Below are 17,937 nucleotides of genomic sequence, written 5' to 3'. Positions count from 1 at the left end.
GAGAATATACGTTTAGAGGTAGTGCATGTGAACAGAAATCAGGACCCAGTGATGGGAGAAAGGTAGGTGATTAGAAAAATAAACACGGAAATAAAAATGAGGCTCTTTAAACTAGAATATACTAGTAAGAATTTGAGTATCTTATCATAAAAGTAATGCTTCTGTTTCTCAGCATAATGCTATTAAACTGAAACTTAATCAGCATTTTATATTAGTAAAAAGAGTTCCATGTAGTATAGCATTTTAAGTAAGATTTCCACAGAAGCATCTTTCAAAACACAATAATAGATTCTTTAAAGGATAAGTTAAAACTATTAAATCCTTTGTTTGTTGAACAATATATGCAGCTCTTGCTACACTGAAACCTAGGTGTTTAAAGAACAATAAAGTTGGGACAATAAATGAAATAGTAAACACCCAGTCATTATCTTTGACTTTTCAGTATGAACTAAAAAATTAATACTTTACAGAGGGAAGAAAACATTCAAGAATAGGTCCAAAAGTTCACGTAACTTACATTTCTACACTTTCTGAAGTCTTGTCATACTACTTAAAAAAAAGCATAAATACTGATACCCAGCTATACTATACATTCATTATAATAGTTCCTCATAGCAGAAATTTATTTTTAAAAGGAGGAAGATAGAGACAGATTCCAGAGGTTCTTCCTGTTAAATGGTCTCTTCTCGTAGACAACCCCCGATGAACTGAGAGGCCCCCACTGCAGCAAGACTCTATTTACAGTGAACCCATTATCCAGCACCTCACATGTGAGCATTGCAATAACTGATGTTCAAAAACAAGAACATCACTTCTCAATCATCAAAGATTATGTTACATTTAATTTAGATTCTATGTCAATATATTTATTATATTTTCTCATACATATAAAATATGTTCTTTGAAAAACTTCGATCACTCAACAGGGATGTTATGTTTCCTATACAGCATGACTAGTAAGTTTAGAAAACTCTTCTTAAAAGTTTATAAATTAACAGGTAAAAAATGTGGTTTTAAAAGGCTGGTCAAACATTCTATGCAAGCAGCTTAAATATTATTTCCAAAAAAACCAGGAACAAGAATGACTATGGAGGAAAACAGAAATGGTAAGACTTATATAAATAAAACAAAGAAACAGTGAAATCTGGAAAAAAAGAAAAGAACATAAAAACTAGAAAAGAAACAAAAATATTCATATAGATTATTAATATGTACGTTACCTAGGTTTCTCTAAACTCAAACTGAGTATATATTAAACTTTTTCTAGTAGGCACACTTCATTTCTTGAGGGTTTCTAATTAACTTCACCGGGATTCTTAATAATGTACACATAAGGACAGTGCGCCTGTTACCTGTTAGAATGTTACTTAATAAGATCAAATGAAACATTAAAAGGTTATCCAGTTGTTCAACTTCTTAGCGCAGATGGAATTCCATCATCTCAACTTGCTTTGTAGCAATGCTTCCTAAGGCTCACCTGACTTCACATTCCGGGATGTCTGGCTCTAGGTGAAATTTTTTCCCCTGATTTCAAATTACACGTATGTTGGGCTATAAAACTTCTGAGCTACTCAAGAAATGTTCTAAAATTATATTTTAAGGTAACATGAAAAAAACTGGTCTGAGTCCAAATGTGCCCTCACCAACTAAGCATATTTAATTCCCATTAATGATAATCATGACTGTTATACAAAAAGTTCCATCATTAACATAAAGGACAAGACTGTCTGCTAATAATCAAACAAAATAGCAGAGACTTCCAAAAAATTGTATGAAACATTTTTAACATTCTAGTGGTCAATGTTTATCTCAGCCTATGTAGAAAATATTATCATAACTTAGATGGTAACTATTTCTACTTTTATATTCACAATAATACTGCACATAATAGTTCCACATACACTGTCATAACAGGTATTATAATAATTTATAAGAAACACTTACTGGGTAAATTTTTTGGATGGATGGAAGGATGGGTTCAGGTAAGGCTATAAAAAGAAAAAGTTTAAAGCTGCCGTGATTCATGTAATTCATTTTACAAAGCAATAATTTGTCAGCTACCCCCAGGTATAAGACTAGACTATAAGGGTTTATGTTAAAACTCAACAGTTTTCACATATTTTGTGAAATTAATTCTGATCCCTAAAAATTAAAATTCAAAATATATCAAAGTTGACATTTTAAGGTCTATTAATAAGTCATGTATACTTCTATGTAAAACAATGTTCCTTACATGGTTTTAGAAAAATAGATCACCAATAAATGGACACACATTTGGTCCAACATTAGACACACACACAAAATAAGCAAGACAAGGATTGTGCTACAGATATTAAACAGACACTGTTCAGATGGTTGTAACTATCAAAAAAAAACTTTGAAAGTGCAGTCCAATGGCACTACATCGTAAGAATAACAGCTCTATCATAATTCTTTATTATTTAATTTCTTCTAACAATAATATCAAAATTGAGATAGTTTTAGAAAATTGATCTACTGAGGAAAAAACAACTGAAAAAAATCTTCAACTTCATTTATATGTTTTAAAAAAGAAAACCTCAGCAAAGTTTAGAAATCTAAATCAGGAGATCTGTACCAATCCACTATAAAATAAAATTTTATACACAAGAATCACTATCTTCATATGTCACTGTAGTTTTTAACTGCCATTCTTCACCCTTCAATAGCTTTCCCCAAATCCAACTTCATTAAATACATTAACTGTAATTTCACATCATTATAATGTAGATAGAATAACACAAAAGGCAAAATGCTTAATACTTACAATATAAGAAATAACTATCAAATACAGTGTCTTGAATATGGTAAGATACAAATAATACATTTATAAGATTTCTTTAAGATTAAAGACCAATACAATACTCCACAGTAACCTATGTGCTTAAGAATTATAAATACATTATATATACAGCTAACCCTTGAAGAATTCAGGGGTTAGGGCTGCCAATCCCTATACAGTTGAAAATCTGCATATAACTTTATAGTTGGCTCTCCATATCTGAGGTTTTAAATCTACAGATTCAACCAACTATAGATCATGTAATAAATACTGCTCTCTCTATATATATATATATAAATCTGTAAGTAGACCCGCACAATTCAAACCTATGCTGTTCAAGGGTCAACTGTTATTAAATAAATTCAGTAACAAAGAATCATTAATTCACTTTTAACCTGCTGTTTAGCAAAAATTTTTAAATAAGTACTGGAATACATTAATGAACACAAAATCAACCATTATGATCAATTTACACGGTCTCCAACTATGATTATAAATGTTTAAATTTTTACCACATAGTACAATGTAGGATGCTTTAAATATATTTTCTGTATCACACTTCACTCCCAAGTTGCAAATTAGAACAAAATAATAAATAAAATAAAATTAGAATAAATTTCCATGATAGTATGGAACGATCACAATATATGACTAAGAATATTAGGGGAAAAAAACTCACTCATTACTTACCAGAATCACCCTCAGGAAGTAAGGCTACATATTTTCTTTCCCTAAAGGCATTCAAATGCTCAAATTCTAGAAGACCCTACAAATAAACTCAAGCCCCAGTCACTTAATCTTAAAAGTCTTTGTCTTTGTCTAACATTTTAATAGCATTTTAATAATTTTCATTATAACACAGACGTCAAATTGAAAACTCTTACTAGAAATTAGCTTAAGTTTTTTTTTTTTGGTATGGCAAATCCAATACAATATTGTAAAGTAAAAAAAATAATAATTTAAAAATAATAAAAAAATAAAATTAAATTTAAAAAATAGTTTAAGTTTTAAGTGTAGAGATCTAAATTCTATACCCACTGAATACTCCCAGTAAAATAAAAGACCGTAGAAAATTTTTTAAAAATATTATCTCATTCTAGTGACAGAATCATAACTAGAATGCTAGGAGAGAAAAATAAACACAAACCACTGGAATAGGGTCTTTCAATAGATGAAGAGTCTTTAGAACTAAGCAATGTGGAAGTTTTTGAGGGCAGGGTTATCGTTCGATAAATTCCTTGCCTTAAAGATATAAAAATACTAGTCATTAAAGAAGCAATTAATGTACTCTGGCAATTATTTATCAATGCTATCCTGATAGTAACCTCAAAACATTTAGTAGTTTTTCTAAATATTTTATTCCAAAGCAATATAGATTCTGGAAGAATCTCTGTAACATTTATTATGACATCTATGTTGAAGTCATAACATTTTGCTCTCTCAAAAGCAAAATAAGACAAGTTTATTATTAAAAGATATGATCAATAGATAATACCTTGAACAGATTTAATCTATACAATTTTACTTTGCCTGTATTTCGAATGAGAGCTTTCTTGTCAGGCCTTCACTAATTTATACACATTCACATTCCATGCTAATTCATCAAAGATTACACTACTTAAAAAAAAAAAAAAAAAAAGCAGATCCTCATCAACACTAAACAACCACTAATTCTGAAAATGCAAGAACAATTTAAAAATGCCTAAAGATAGATCTATACCTGGTAGCATGGTAAACAGTCCACGACTATTCATTCACTCGTACCATTGTTTCTAACCAATTGACACTTTTGCCTTTACTATTAACTCTTAATATTAGATTGCTAGTAAACTCTCTTCTCAATGAGTTTTCCCCTCATGCTTTCATGAGTCACATTTTCAAGCATACGTAGTTTGTAATTGGGGCTCAGACAATCCCAGGCAGCTCAGACAATATAGAATCTGCCTGCAATGCAGGAGATCCAGATTCTATCCCTGGTTTGGGAAGATCCCCTAGAGTAGGGAATGGCTACCCACTCCAGCATTCTTGCCTGAAAAATTCCATGGACAGAAGAGCCTGGCAGGTTCCAGTCCTGATTGTTGAAATTTGTGCTAGGAAATGCACTAGTTAACCTTTTCATCCTTTCTACATAGAGAGGACCCATTTCCTTTCTCTGTTCATGGCAGAAAAGACATTAAAGCATTTAAAGTTAAATGAAACTTAAGGGTCATCTAATCTAACTGTTAGTGCTACAGATGAATATTAAGGCCAGCGAGGTAGAATTACTTGGCCAAAAGCACAAAAATTAGTTAACTGTGGCAGAGCTAGAACTGCTCAATACACCTGAAGCAGGTGTATTTTCTTACATGACAGGAAAGCAATTACTTATTTCAATCTCTCTAATTTCTTCTAGGGAGGAATGGGTTAAATCTGCCAAAGTACAGAATTACACAGTATATCTGGGTAGCTGATGTCTATTAACAAATACCTAGAAATGGCTGATTAGAGTACCATAAATTACTAATCACCTTAGTAAATAAAACCACTTTGTCAAGAATAAAATATATTTAACAAAATCTATACCAAATTTTAACATGATTTTATTACACTGGTAAAATACTAATATTTGAATTTGTCTTTTTTTTTGGCCACGTTGCACAGCATGAAAGATCTTAGTTTCCCAATCAGTTATGGAACCCAGGTCCTCTGCAGCAGAAGTGTGGAGTCTTAACCACTGGACCAACAGGGAAGTCCCACTAATATTTGAATTATTGCTTACAAAACCTCCATGGGGCCTCTGTGATTAAAGCACATTTCCTAAAAAAGCAATCAAATTAAAATTTCTAATGTAACCCCAAAGAATGGCGGGATAGGGCACATACTGTGAATGTTCATGCATGTTGTATGTTTTAGTCAAATCTAATGTTTAAACCACAACTAAAACTAAAAAATGAATAGACACTAGGTGGTAATACATAAGTGTTAACCATATTATTCTTCATGTATTTTATAAAAGAATTATTTCTAAACAATTCCATTTTTCATGAAAGTAAACTGCAACCCACAAAAGAACAGAGTTCACTATAAAAGCATCAAAGGTAGTATGTTTCACACTGAACTGTAAAACTGAACAAAAACAACTGGTGACATGTGAAGTAGCATCTAAAACAGCCAACATCATGTTTCAAATCGCTCTGGCGTGGCAAATCAACCATCAAACTAGTATATATCCAAGACTGTTCAGCAACAAAAATATTATAATTAGCTCGAAATAGTTAAGAATATCTAACCTTTCGGATCATCACTGAATCACAAAATTTTGGCCCATTTAAACTATTTTAAGTCCCTCTCAGAATCTGAAAAAAATTCATTGGATTTCATTGTTCAGCTAAAAATATACTTACTTAATATATATTATAAAACATCTATAAGTATAGTAATATACAAAGAAAATAAACACTACTGTCTATAAATAACCCCAAATTTCTGGCATATACCTTTTTAATATTTGTATACATATGAATATATACACATTCATAGCAACTATTTTTTTTAATAAAATTGGCATTTTATTGTGCATGACAGCATATCATGAGTTTCCTATTTCAACAACTTTAAAACATGACTTTTAGTGTTCATATAAATTTACTATTGGGATATATCATAATTAATTTAACCATTAAATTAATGTTTTTTTAATAATCTTAAATTATTTTTAATCTTTTAGTATTTCAACAAATACCATGAAAATAGCCTTATATAAATTCATATAAACATCCCTCATTATTTGTCTGAAGATAAATTTCTAGATATGAAATCACTGAGTGAAAGGGTATAAACATAAATATTACAACACTGCTTTCTAAACTGTGAAACATTAAGCCAGAACACATCACAGCCTAGACATACTGGTAAATGGTCTTACGTTAATATCAAGTATTTCATCCAATCTCCATGACAGCCCATAGAAATAAAAGCTCCTTTAAACCAACAAGAAAATCATTTTAAAAAAAAAGGAAAATAATTTAATTCCTGGCTCAAGTGAAAAATAAAAAGAACATCATGAATGGTGCTTGAGTTTATTTTTACAGGCCTCTACACATTCATCTGGGTTAAGACAATGGGTCTACAATACAGTGGTGAAAGTTCTCTGAATACCAAAGAAAATATAGGAAAACTGTCAAATTTAAAAATACAGTGAAACTTCTTTATAATGTTTTCCAGGGGTAACATTACCTAAAACAGTTGTTCAAAGCAGGAAAGTAGGAAGGTTTTTATGTGCCTTAGAAAAAACCTTTTAAAATGATATCTGAATATAAGATCAACAGGAAAGACAATATAATCAAGTTTAACTGCATTTCCATTTTTAATTAAATTAGAAAAAAACCCATAATACTTACTTTGTAAATAGTGCAAAACCATCAGTACAAGACTATAGCTGCTCAAAGTACCGCGACTGGCATCATTTATATCATGGTGACTGGCCCACTTCTTAATCACCAGTACTAACGGACGAACTCGATTTTCAACTGAAAGTAAAATTAAAACTTAAAAATGGTAAGAAGAATTTCTTCTTTCAAGTTTCCTTAAAAGTTTACATTATTTCCCAACTCCATGCCAATAGAAAGAGCAATCCCTCCTACAATTAAACATTTTGCTTACCATAAATGTCTTATTTCTATATAAAACATACTTTACTTTTTTAAAATTACCAACTATCAAAATTCATTTTACTGAGCTATATATAACTCTGGTGGTATGTGATTTCAGTGTAGTAACACATTACATATATAAGAAAGTGAGACATATTGTACACAAACATAATTAAAGAGGTGTCACACATCTTTATAAAGGAATAAAGGATAAACAGAAGATAATAATTATCTGAAAATAAACACAAGAAAACTTACGGTATGCATAAGTTCTGAGAAGGAATGTGTTTCTTATTCCAACAATATTGTTTACATTCAAGTCGAACTCCACACAACTATTTTCAAAAAAAAGATAAAAATTTCAGCTCAAGTACAAATTAAACTAACTCCCTAGTAACTAAATTTATATCCATCTATTCATCCAATGATACAAAACGTCACAGGCCCAAAGACAACTTTTAGTATGATCTGATGCTGAAAGATACGTATTATACCAATAAGGCTCCAATTACTCTTAACAAAAAAATGTTTTCATTTTGTAATACTCTCCAGATAAACAAAACTGTATGACCAAACACATTTCTGGGCAAGTTATCCCACTGTTATAAATTCTGAATCAATTTTGAATGACAGCAACATTTGTTTTAAAACAATAGGAATGAAAAGCCAAATAAAGTACAGGTGAAAAAAAAAATAAAAGCTCTGTCTACTTTATTTTCTCTCCAAAAGGGTTACTCAATTATAATATCACAACAAATTTGGCTACTGATGTCTAGTAAAAACAGTAAGAGCCAAACACATAACAGAAGGGACACTTCTTTGAAACCAAGGGTATCATGCAATTCACAATTTAGAAAACACAGCAATAACAATGGTATATATAAAGAACGGCTAAACTCAAAATGACTACTTAATGCATAAGTAACAGGCTCATATACTATCAGGTCAAACTTCTGTACAGTGAGTCTGTTTGTGAAAAGTGCCTTAAAAAAAAGCATAAAATTCCTTTCTATAGCTTTTAACTGTAAAATCTGAAATATACCATTTCAGATTTTGTTATGGGAAAAGAAATCCTATAATCTTTCATATCCATGCATGTTAATAAACATGGGTAGTGATATTAAAATTTCAGATGTATTTGGCTTTGGGAAACTTATGGTGTAACAGTAGAGTTACATTCTTTAATTGTGCTTGCACAAATGTACACTGAAACCAGTTTGCACTCCCTCTATGTAACTTAAAGAGGAAAAAAACACTTAGATGGAAACTAGTCTGCAATTAAAAACTTTCCAAAAATATGAATCCAGAGCTTAAAAAATATCCAGTGCTTTCTTCAATTCTACTTGAAGTAATCCTTAACATGGAAAGAATTTTATGCTTATTTAAACAGGGAATGGTTAAGTTAATGACAGTAAATCCACTCAGTGAAATACTGTAAAGTGATTGAAAATTAAGCCAGAAGATATTCAATGATTCAACCATTCATGCCATATTGCTAAGTAATAAAGTATGAGCTCAATTTTACTTTTAAAAGCTCTTATGCATTCATATGCATAAAGAAGGGACTGAAAGGTTTACACCAAAACATTAACATCAGTTATATCCGAATGATCAAAATGCAGTTGTTCCTTTTTCTTAATGATGCATATATAGAAGGAAGATAAAATGGTGGTTATAAAGAACATTTAACAACGAAAAAACCATGTATGATAATCTTAAATTGAAAAAGAATAAAATTGTTTATATAGTTACAGCTACAACCATTTTTAAAAACAATTATAATCAGTTAAGTTTTATTTATATTTACTGTTTGTTTTATTGTTTATATTACAACTACACCATTTTAAAAAATGATTATAATCAGCTAAACAGTTTTGTTTACATGTTTTATCTCCCTATATCTTTGCGCTTTAAAAACACTCCACCATTGAAAAATAAAGTTCCACTGTTACTTGAGAGAAATTTAGTAAATCTTCATAGACTGGATGGATGTTTGGATGAAGGAAGGGCAAAGTTTGAGCCACCACTTACCTAAAGATTTGTTTAAAAAAAAAAAAAAGAAAAAATATATATATTCAGTCAGTTTTGATTATTTACCGTAGTTATTTTCTACATAGTGATCACAAACACTGAATTGGTGGTTACTAAGCCACTGCTCCTAGGGGAAATAAAGGGTTAGGTTTCCAGGAGCCCCCAGTCACATCTTCATCAGCCTATTTATCAATATGCCTACAGTCACATTTTCATCAACTGATCAATATGTAACTTTGTTTTATGTAACTTTCTATTTAACGACCTTTAATACACTGTTCATTCAATAAAAGTGAAGTCATTGCAGAGCAGTACTGCTGCTGCTGCTGCTGCTGCTGCTGCTAAGTCGCTTCAGTCATGTCCGACTCTGTCCGACCCAAAGACGGCCTCCCACCAGACTCCTCTGCCCCTGGGATTCTCCAGGTAAGAACACTGGAGCTGGCCGCCACTTCCTTCTCCAATGCATGAAAGTGAAAAGTGAAAGTGAAGTCGCTCAGTCGTGTCCAACTCTTAGCGACTTCATGGACTGCAGCCTACCAGGCTCCTCCGTCCATGAGATTTTCCATGCAAGAGTACTGGCGTGGGGTGCCATTGCCTTCTCCATTGCAGAGCACTATTCATCCCAAAATAAAACACATCTAACACACCATTAAGGCACATCACAGTTTTGTGCACAAAACGTCTACAACACCTCAGCACAGGAGGTCATTTTAAACAGCAAATTCATGCACAAAAGCACAAAACTGTGAAAAACACACTAACTAATCTGTGAAAAGCAATCTGTTCAGTGTATGAGAGTTGAAACAAAAAGACAAGTGTATCATACTGTTACACTCATTTGGGAAGATGTACATCAGGTGACTCAAAATTTTCCCACTCTTTATAAAATCATAAAAGTGTTACAAGTATTAATTCAGGGGGTTACAAAATAAATTTTATCAAGTAGGCAAATTCATAAATATGGGATCCATGAATAATGAGGATCAAGTGTATATACCTATACAAATTCTAATAGTAATGCCTATAAGAAATTCAGAACCCAAACTATTAATAGTAGAGCATGTAGATATAATTATACTAGTAACAACCTCTTTTGATATAAATATGCATCAAATTTCATGAATTAAGATATGTTCTCAGAGCATATTACATTTCCAAAAGGAAGAGATCATTTAAAAATCTAAAATACTATATTCTTTCAGCTACGAACAGTCTCAAATATTCAAAATGTCAACCAGAATAGCTAAGAGAGTTAACATGAACAACTGCTCAGATTATTTCAAAAAATCATCTAAGAGAACAAATCATTTCCAAAAACTAATGAAGCTATTAGGCAACAGCACACCCTCCTTAATTATCTACCTCAAAAGAATACCTAAAAATTATCTAAAGCAACTGAAAAAATTCAGTAATTACTTACCTGACTTTATCCCTGAACTTCACAATTGGCACTTTTGCTCGAATCAACTGAGGTCTCTCAATGTAACCAGCTGAAGGATAAAAGATAAAATGGGTATCTATAAATGCTTCTCAAATTCACAGTATTCCAATGAACATTTCTTAGAATTAGTATTTTACTTAGCTAAAACAATTTAAGAAAATACAGTCTTTGAGAGAGAAAGCAAAGACAAAAGGACATTATCAAATTCTTCAAAGACTGGAACTTCGAATACCATGTAGAGGGTTTTATGTATTAATATGTTATTTTTAGAAATGTGGTCTAATACCTAATAATACCTATAAAGAATTTCATCAGAGCATTATAGGAGAAATATCTAGGCCAGCAGCAAGGGGATAGCTAAATTCTGCTACAGCACATGGAAGATACCATGGCAGTCATGGAATCATATTTACAAAAAATGTTAAACGTAGAAATGCTGGCAACATAATACATGGGACAGTGAAAAATTCAAATAAGTATGAAAAAAACATGTATCAAATTTTTGTACTCCACCAAACTTAAATATCACGTGTTAAAACTAAAAATTTTGTTATAATGCTTTTACCACCAAAATTATAATATACATCAAGCTTCAAATACAATTATGTGCAGGAATTCAATGAGGTATAATGAAAAATAAGATTAAGAGTTAAAAATAGTAAAGGCTCAGACACCAACAAGCTATACTCCTCAGGCAAGTCACCAAACTCACTGATTACCCCTTAATCTGATTACTCTATTATTAAAAACACTAATAAAAAAAAAAAAGAAACCTTTCATTTAAATTACATGATCTCTAAGGTCCTTTTCACTGTTTATATTTTATGATTTTAATAATAATTATTAAAAATCCACTTAAAGTACGAATTTCTCCTTTATTTTACAAATGCAAAATTCAAGTCCATTGAAATAAATCTCTTGATTTCTTTCCTACAACTGATAAAAGTTGTTGTTCATGGGCAATAACCTGTTAAGTAACTTTGTATTTTCCATCTTAAAGTCTAACACATAAGAAATATTTGTTAAATAAATGGACAAATAGTCTATCCAACATCACACAGTTAGTGTGACTTCAAATGTCCACAATATTCTGCGCAAGTTTAAATTATTTGAGATGGCTTAACTTGTGGATTAAAATCTGCTTTGTCAGCTTATTCAAAGAGTAAAATCTTACAATAAAATGGCCTAAGTCACTAATTTTGCTTTCAGTTGGAGTGATGTATTTGGGCTTTGGGTTCAGTGATCATATTTTTAAACCAAGTAAAGATGTCTATCATTGCAAACAGATGAGATGCTCTCTTCCTCACATATAAGTAAGACTTGTATATTTCTTTTGGCTTTTGAGATGCTCTGCACTGCAGTTACTTACATTCATGCTTTAACTTTCCTAACAGCGTTCAGCTGTTTGAGGATAAACTAAAACTTACACATCTCTGAATTCCTGACTACCTTCAGTGGGACAGCTTGCAACTACAAAGAACTGTCAAATAAATGGTTACTTTAATTAAAAGTTAAATTCACTTGGGAAAAAGAATCCGCATTATACCTAATCTCACCAGAAAATAAAACAATTCTTATCAGAAAATAAGCACAGTGAGAGACATTTTAAATAAAGTTATGTCAAATGACATATGAACGTGAGGCATGTCAGACTTACAAAGTCTAGTACAGAAGTGTTTGTGGACTAAGGTGAGTATATGCCGTGCTTCAGTCTTCTGATTTACCTGAAAAAAACACTGAAAAGTTAAAAATAAAGTTTTTTCATTATCTTTCTAAACTTAATGTTTTATTTTCTTAATGTATCTCAACAAAAAGAACACATATAAAGTATACTTTTCATTGGAGTTATTTTTCAATATACAGTAAATTACACTATTTAAAAGTCAACCTTTTGCTATCTTTAACATTAATATTTCTAAATCAATTTCTGATTTTAAACTTAAAAGCACAACTTTAAAAGAAATATTTTAACAGCTATATGTCATTTTTTCCTTTAGTATAAATGTACAAAAAATAATCTGCAAGGAAATATAAACAGAATTTTAACTTTCTGTAGCATGTTTTATTTCCCTATCTAGATTGCGAGTTGCTTAAAAATAAGGTTCAAATCCATGGTGTTTCGTTATAAGTTGAGACAAACATGATTCAGACACGTGAATAGAATGGAGGATTAAAAGTCCGTCTAATCAAAGCTATGGTTTTTCCAGTAGTCATGTATGGATGTGAGAGTTGGACTATAAAGAAAGCTGGGTGCAGAAGAATTGATGCTTTTGAACTGTGGTGTTGGAGAAGACTCTTGAGAGTCCCCTGGACTGCAAGGAGATCCAACCAGTCCATTCTAAAGAGATCAGTCCTGGGTGTTCATTGGAAGGACTGATGTTGAAGGTGAAACTCCAGTACTCTGGCCACCTGATGCGAAGAGCTGACTCATTTGAAAAGACCCTGATGCTGGGAAAGATTGAGGGCAGGAGGAGAAGGGGAGGACAGAGGATGAGATGGTTGGATGGCACTACCAACTCAATGGTCATGGGTTTGGGTGGACTCCAGGAGTTGGTGATGGACAGGGAAGCCTGGCGTGCTGCAGTCCATGGGGTCGCAAAAAGTCAGACACAACTGAGCAACTGAACTGAAGTATAATCTAACTGCATGAGAGAAAGTTTTAATTAAAACTCTAGTATTCTTCATTATTTTTATTATTTCTGAGGCTTTTCTTTTTTCAGTTTTCCTTTATATGATTTCAAAGCCTAGAAAGTATCAGGAGTTTCTTTCCTGGAATAAATCTCTTCCTGATTTGCAGTAACTAGAAGTCACTTTTGTTACTGGACTAATAGGAATAATATTACCATTCAAAAGAGGCTTTTTTATTTTTTAAGAGGTGAAATACAAGGCATATTAAAATTACATTGAAATTAATCTTTGATAATTCAGAAGAGACTTCAGCATATTCAAGAGGCTGCTCTTCCCTGGTTCAGGTGAGTTTAATAAACAGCGATTTTTGTGGAACTAAGGACATACAAGAGTATCAGTAAACAGGAAATTCAAATAAATAAAATAAAAAATAAAATTTGGTTGCTAAGTATGAAGAAACAAAGTCAAAATATCAGAGATAATTATTTTAAATCACAATAGTCTTATTTTACACTTCAGAGAAATCTCTCTTTTTTAATTTCCAAAATAAGAACTCCAAATCCCATAGTACTTCCAAGGGAAAAATAATACAGATTAAAAATAGAATCATTGAGAATTCAAATAGAAGGAAATAAATCAAGCAAATATAAGACAAGCTCTTCCTCTGCTGCATCCTGGTAACATACCCAACCCAATGGCATTTCAAAATAAAGATAGAGCTCTTTAAAAACACACAGTGAAACTGCCTCCCTTTAACAATTTAGAAATAAATTAATACTATAATTTGTTGTTTTTTGTACATGCCTTAAAAAACATAGAAGCAGCATTTCCTGACTTTCCTTGAATTACTATAAACAAAGAATTTAAAGAAGCAATTAAAACAAAGTAGGGTTTTTTCCCTCAATGACTTTTATATGAAATTTCTTAAATGACTTAACATGAAAAGCACACTTAGAATAAAAGTTTCATTACTTACTGGTTCCTCTTTAACAACTAGACATAAGTCACCATCACTGCTCCGAGTACCAAATCCATTTAAAGAAGACCCAACTAAAAAAAGTCTGCTTTCTAGAGAAACAGAAGAGAATTATAAGGTTTTAGTTAAAATTAAAATAGGAATGCATATAATTAAAGAGCACGCAAAATAGGGAAACATACGTGGAAATAACAGTTGAATTTCTCTCTGCAGCTCTGTTCGACAGAGTTCTTTCTTCTTTAAATCACTTACTTGCTGCTGACATGCTTCAAATAACTCCAGTATCTGCTGACTCAACTTGAATGCACCACAAAAAAGGTAAAAATTTCATTCAGAAATGTAGAAGTTACTAGCATACTGAGAAGTATAAAATTACTGACAGCATTTTTAAAATAAATATATATTATCTCCTTAACATTTTATAATACAAAATGACCACTATTCAAGTAATAATAATTACTTAGTATCTGAAATAGTTTACAATTTATACAAAGTATCACTGACAAATCAGAGAATTCATGAGTATAATTCATAGGTCCTCATACTATAACCTTCAGTTACTGCCTGTTTTTACATGGGACATGAACTAAGAATGGTTTTTATATTTTTAAAGGGTTATAAAAACAAAACAAAACAAAAATATGCAACAGAAACAAAGTCTACAATAATCTACTTTCTGGCCCTTTAAAGAAGGTTACCCAACCCCTGGTATTCATACCATAAATACCAAATAAAACAGACTTCAGAAGAGAAGTCCCTGGTTGTCTATGCTCATGCAAACCACCTTCTTTCCTCAGCTTATAGCACTGCCCTGAGCCCTGCTTTCCTGTGGCCATCTACGGACAGATCTCCCTCTTTATCCCCCTTTCCAGTTCATACTTTCCCCTCCAAATGACCTCTTGCCATCACCATAGGTGACTCCCTTACCTACAGTGGGTAAGTATCATGACATACTCCCACCATTTTAACTTCTTTTACTCTATTATTTTTCATTAGTGCTACATAGACATAACATGATTATTACAATAAAACAGAACTTCTCTAGCTTTGAAATTTTAAATTCCAATATACAAGATAGGCTTCAATCTCCTGTCCAATTCTCACATCTTCTTGAGAACCACACAAACCGGGATAACCCAACAGCACCTGAAATAGCATGATTTCCTTCCCTACCCAGTCTATACTCCACAATGCATCCCTTGAACCATTCTCTTTTATCATACCTTAACATTATACCCCTGTCATGCTCTAACAAAATCCTAATTTTAGGTTCACTATAAACAACCACTGTCTCTGCTCTTTTTTTGTGAGTTGCTAACTGGAAAAAAATTTAAAAATCACAAAATTGGTATGTTGCAAATTTACAATTTAAAAACGAACCTAAGATTTAACCCGTAGCATCTCTCAGCAATTACTTCAGTGTCTCTGGTTAGATATTGCTTCCATTTTCCACCATCAGCATTCCAAAATGTTTATACCTTTCCTCAAGTTTCCTATACTTATCTCACTTCCTTCAGCAGATAACTTCACATTAAAGTTTACTAAGAAAACTGAAGAAACCAAATGTGACATTCCTCAGTTTCCAACTACAAACCTGCCAACTACTATCTGAATGAAACCTCATCTCCCTACCTCTCCTGTCAGATAAACTGTCCTGTTTCTTGGTCCAAAGCTAATCCCTCTATCAAAAATACTTCTGTATCCACCCCTTTTGGTCACCTATGGGGCACAAATACTCCATCAGTTTTTTGACCTGTCTTTTGCATTTTCAACCTCTCCCTCTCCAAGTCTTTCTCCAAGTCCATGACCAGGCACAAGTCTCACTCATCATTTAAAATATTTTATCATGTTTAGAACACTAATTTTAAGAAAGCAGAGGCAGTCAGGATAACATGGCAATAAAAGAGACATATTTTTTTAATATCCTGAATAACCATCCCTCGAAAATGCTACAGACCCCAGTTTGATCCCTGGGTCATTAAGATCCCCTGCAGAAGGGAATAGCAAAGAGTCGGACACGACTGAGAGACTGACAAAAATAGACTAAGCAACTAGGAGAAAACAAACAGATCAAACCGTCCAAAATAAAAATGGGCAAAAAATACAGCACAATTGACTACATATTACTCATGAATTCTAAAATACTGCAAGTTAGGACCAAATACCAACAGCAGCAAGACCCACACGGTATCAGAAACGTAACAAGAAGAGGAAAGGGATCTGGGACAGCCCTGGAGCCAGAACAAACAGAAATCAAATTCCCTAGAAGTACTACCTCCCACCCCCTCCCTTAAATGGACAGTTCCAATTCAGTGTAAAACAGCAACTGAAACTCGGAAGGGGTTTCATAGGCGACAACTCACAAGGCAAGAAAAGCAAGAAAATCACACAAACATCAGGAATCTCAAAACTAACTGAAACTCCCTTCTAAGACACAGCAACATACCAAGCAGAAACTGCCAGGAAGAGGTATCTAAACGAAGCAGTACAGAGTCACTGGGGTAAAGGAAAGAAAATCTAGAACAAGAATGATTCTGCCCCTCCAGAGGACATTTGACGATGCTGAGAAACAGTTCTGGTTATCAGTCATCATACTTGGGGGAGTGGGCACCACAGGGTGGGCCAGAAGGCCACTGAATATCCTACAATGCCCAGGACAACTCCCCGCAGCAAAGATATCCGACCAAAAGTGCTAATACTGCCAAAAGTGAAAAACCCTGATCTAGATAAAGGCAGAGAAGTAAAGGAGGAAAGGTCTCAAAAGATGTATTTTTGAACACTACATCACAGGAGAGGATTCCCCCCAGCTACAAACCTAGCAAAAAGCTAGCTTACCCAACCCTCATCTAAAAGTAGTATATTGTTGCTGTTTACTCACTGAGAGCTGTGTCCGACTCTTCGAGACCCCATGGACTAGAGCTAGCCAGGCTCTTCTGTCCGTGGGATTTCCCAGGCAAGAATACTGGAGTGGGCTGCCATTCCTTCTCCTGGGGATCTTCCTGACACAGGGATTGAACAAGTATCGCCTGTTTGGCAGGTGGATTCTTTCCACCAAGCCACCTGGGCCTCCCTAAAGCCATCTTCCTTAAACTTAACAGAAAAGAATTGGAATCTCAAAAAGAGAGGTGAGAATGGGAGGACAGAAAAAATACTTGAAGAAATAATGCCTAAAAAGGATTCAATTCAATTCTCATACAAAGTTTTTATAAGAAAAATGCAAAGAGTAACATTCCTACAGATCATGAAGCACACCAGAAAGACATGTTCACAAAACGAATGAATATTTTAATATAATATGCAGAACTAAGGTTTTCTCTCTCATTATTAATTTCCTAAAAGGATAACTGACTATAAAGCATACATACCTGAAAAAAATAATTGGAAGTTTACATTTTTAAAAATTATCAAAAGCAGCAAAAACATGAAATAC

General features: G+C 32.7%; 1 protein-coding gene across 3 annotated transcripts in view; it reads right to left on the bottom strand.

Moving 5' to 3' along the window:
• Positions 1–17,937, bottom strand: part of TENT2 (terminal nucleotidyltransferase 2) — a 60,729-nt gene that overhangs the window by 20,010 nt on the left and 22,782 nt on the right. For 2 of the 3 annotated variants that reach the window (XM_019968100.2, XM_070796881.1), the window contains exons 6-12: positions 14,690–14,804; positions 14,508–14,599; positions 12,561–12,639; positions 10,883–10,952; positions 7,690–7,766; positions 7,180–7,308; positions 1,945–1,988 (exon numbers count right to left, since the gene is read on the bottom strand). In XM_019968100.2, coding sequence (XP_019823659.1) covers positions 1,945–1,988; positions 7,180–7,308; positions 7,690–7,766; positions 10,883–10,952; positions 12,561–12,639; positions 14,508–14,599; positions 14,690–14,804 — 606 coding nt within the window. The remainder of the gene's footprint in view (positions 1–1,944; positions 1,989–7,179; positions 7,309–7,689; positions 7,767–10,882; positions 10,953–12,560; positions 12,640–14,507; positions 14,600–14,689; positions 14,805–17,937) is intronic. The other variant, XM_019968103.2, reaches the window with a different exon arrangement.

The sequence above is a fragment of the Bos indicus genome, chromosome 10 (assembly GCF_029378745.1).
Source record: "Bos indicus isolate NIAB-ARS_2022 breed Sahiwal x Tharparkar chromosome 10, NIAB-ARS_B.indTharparkar_mat_pri_1.0, whole genome shotgun sequence".
Lineage (NCBI taxonomy): Eukaryota > Metazoa > Chordata > Mammalia > Artiodactyla > Bovidae > Bos > Bos indicus.
The sequence above is the reverse complement of the archived record's forward strand: the minus strand, read 5'-3'. Positions and strand labels throughout refer to the sequence as shown.